The following is a 1,808-nucleotide window of genomic DNA, read 5'->3' as shown; positions in this document are numbered from 1 at the left end:
TTTTTTTTTTTTTTTTTTTGAGATGGAGTCTCGCTCTGTCACCCAGGCATGATCTTGGCTCACTATAACCTCTGCCTCCCAGGTTCAAGCAATTCTCCTGCCTCAGCCTTCTGAGTAGCTGAGATTACAGGTGCATGCCACCATGACTGGCTATTTTTTTCTTTTTCTTTTTCTTTTTTTGTATTTTTAGTAGAGAGGAGGTTTCACCATGTTGATCAGGCTGGTCTTAAACTCCTGACCTTGTGGTCCACCCACCTCGGCCTCCCAAAGTTCTGGGATTACAGGTGTGAGCCACCACGCCTGGCTTATTATTGTTACTTTTTAAATCTTTTTTTTTGTTTTGTTTTGTTTTGAGACAAAGTCTCCCTCTGTCACCCAGGCTGGAGTGCAGTGGCACAATCTTGGCTCTCTGCAACCGCAAACACCATCCTCTGGGTTCAAGCAATTGTCATGCCTCAGCCTCCTGAGTAGTAGCTGAGATTATAGGCACGCACCACCAAGCCCAGCTAATTTTTGTATTTTTAGTTGAGACAGGGTTTCTCCATGTTGGTCAGGCTGGTCTCGAACTCCTGGCCTCAAACCATCCCCCTGCGTCAGCCTCCGAAAGTGCTGGGATTACAGGTGTGAGCCACTGCGCCCGGCCTAAATGCATTAATGAATATTTTTAGAAATTTCTTTAAAGAAAAAACCTTTAGCCTCTGGTACAGAAAATATTGAAAGATATGATAGATAGGACCTACATAAACAAAAGCTCTTGGACTCCTAAATAATTTTTGAAAATGTAAACGGATTCTAAGCTGAAAATGTTTGAGAACTGCAGCTTAAACTAAGGGTGTTTCCTTCCTTGAGTCTCTTCTCTATATTTGACAACCCAGGAACAAGTTTCTGCTTCTAACTGGCTCCATGGAGGGAGCTTCTAGGAACTGAGTGGAGTGGTGGTTAATTGCTTCCACATTTTTATTTGCAGGATTCTAAAAGGTTTGAAAGCATCGACATTGACTTTAAAGAGCTAGCTTATGATGGCCAGAAAACTCCAAATGTGGTGGAAGCCACCAACAAACCAGGCCTGTATGAAAAGCTGGAGGATATTCAGGGCAGGTGAGGGTCCACTGGTTACCCCTTCTCTAATAAGAAGGCATCATTTCCTTTTCCCCATCGTCTCTGAGACCAGTGGTCGGGAGTGAGGATGCGTGCCTTGCATGTCGCTCACTTTGCCTGTGTGTTTGGGTAACACAGGGCATTATTAGAGATGTTGACGCCAATGTAGACACATCCGTGTATATCTTTGCAAATATCTCTAAGTTTCTTGTGCTAATTTTTGCATATATTCCATCTATTGCAAAATGTACATTTAGGTCATATATGTGTATCCATGGGTCCAGGCATTCTTAACTGGGAAATTCTATGTTCTGTGCCCTCAGATTGTGCCTGTGTGAGAAGGCCCTGGCAGAGTACCTGGACACCAAGAGGCTTGCCTTCCCTCGGTTTTACTTTCTCTCCTCCTCTGATCTGTTAGACATCCTTTCCAACGGCACGGCTCCACAACAGGTAAGCTGGAGGAGCATCTGCAGAAAGGTCTAGGAGGACTGAGGGGTGCCCAGCAGGAGGCAGTTTCCGTCTCCCCATCATCATCATGCCTCTTCTCTCTGTCAGGTTGTGTACTTCAGACCTGTGTTGCCCCCAGCATCATCATATACCTCGGAGCTTCCTTCCTTCTTTCTTTCCTTCCTTCCTTCCTTCCTTGCTTCCTTCCTTCCTTCCTTCCTTCCTTCCTTCCTTCCTTTCTTCCCTTCCTTCCCTCCCTCCCC

The 1,808-nt window shown here is 45.4% G+C and overlaps 1 protein-coding gene across 1 annotated transcript in view; it reads left to right on the top strand.

Moving 5' to 3' along the window:
* DNAH9 (dynein, axonemal, heavy chain 9) overlaps positions 1-1,808 on the top strand; it is a 392,924-nt gene that overhangs the window by 106,644 nt on the left and 284,472 nt on the right. The window contains exons 21-22 of the mRNA XM_011933244.1: positions 968-1,098; positions 1,422-1,548. Of these exons, the coding sequence (XP_011788634.1) occupies positions 968-1,098; positions 1,422-1,548 (258 nt within the window). The remainder of the gene's footprint in view (positions 1-967; positions 1,099-1,421; positions 1,549-1,808) is intronic.

Source organism: Colobus angolensis, unplaced genomic scaffold (genome assembly GCF_000951035.1).
Source record: "Colobus angolensis palliatus isolate OR3802 unplaced genomic scaffold, Cang.pa_1.0 Scaffold125, whole genome shotgun sequence".
NCBI lineage: Eukaryota > Metazoa > Chordata > Mammalia > Primates > Cercopithecidae > Colobus > Colobus angolensis.
This window is presented reverse-complemented; position numbering and strand designations above follow the sequence as displayed.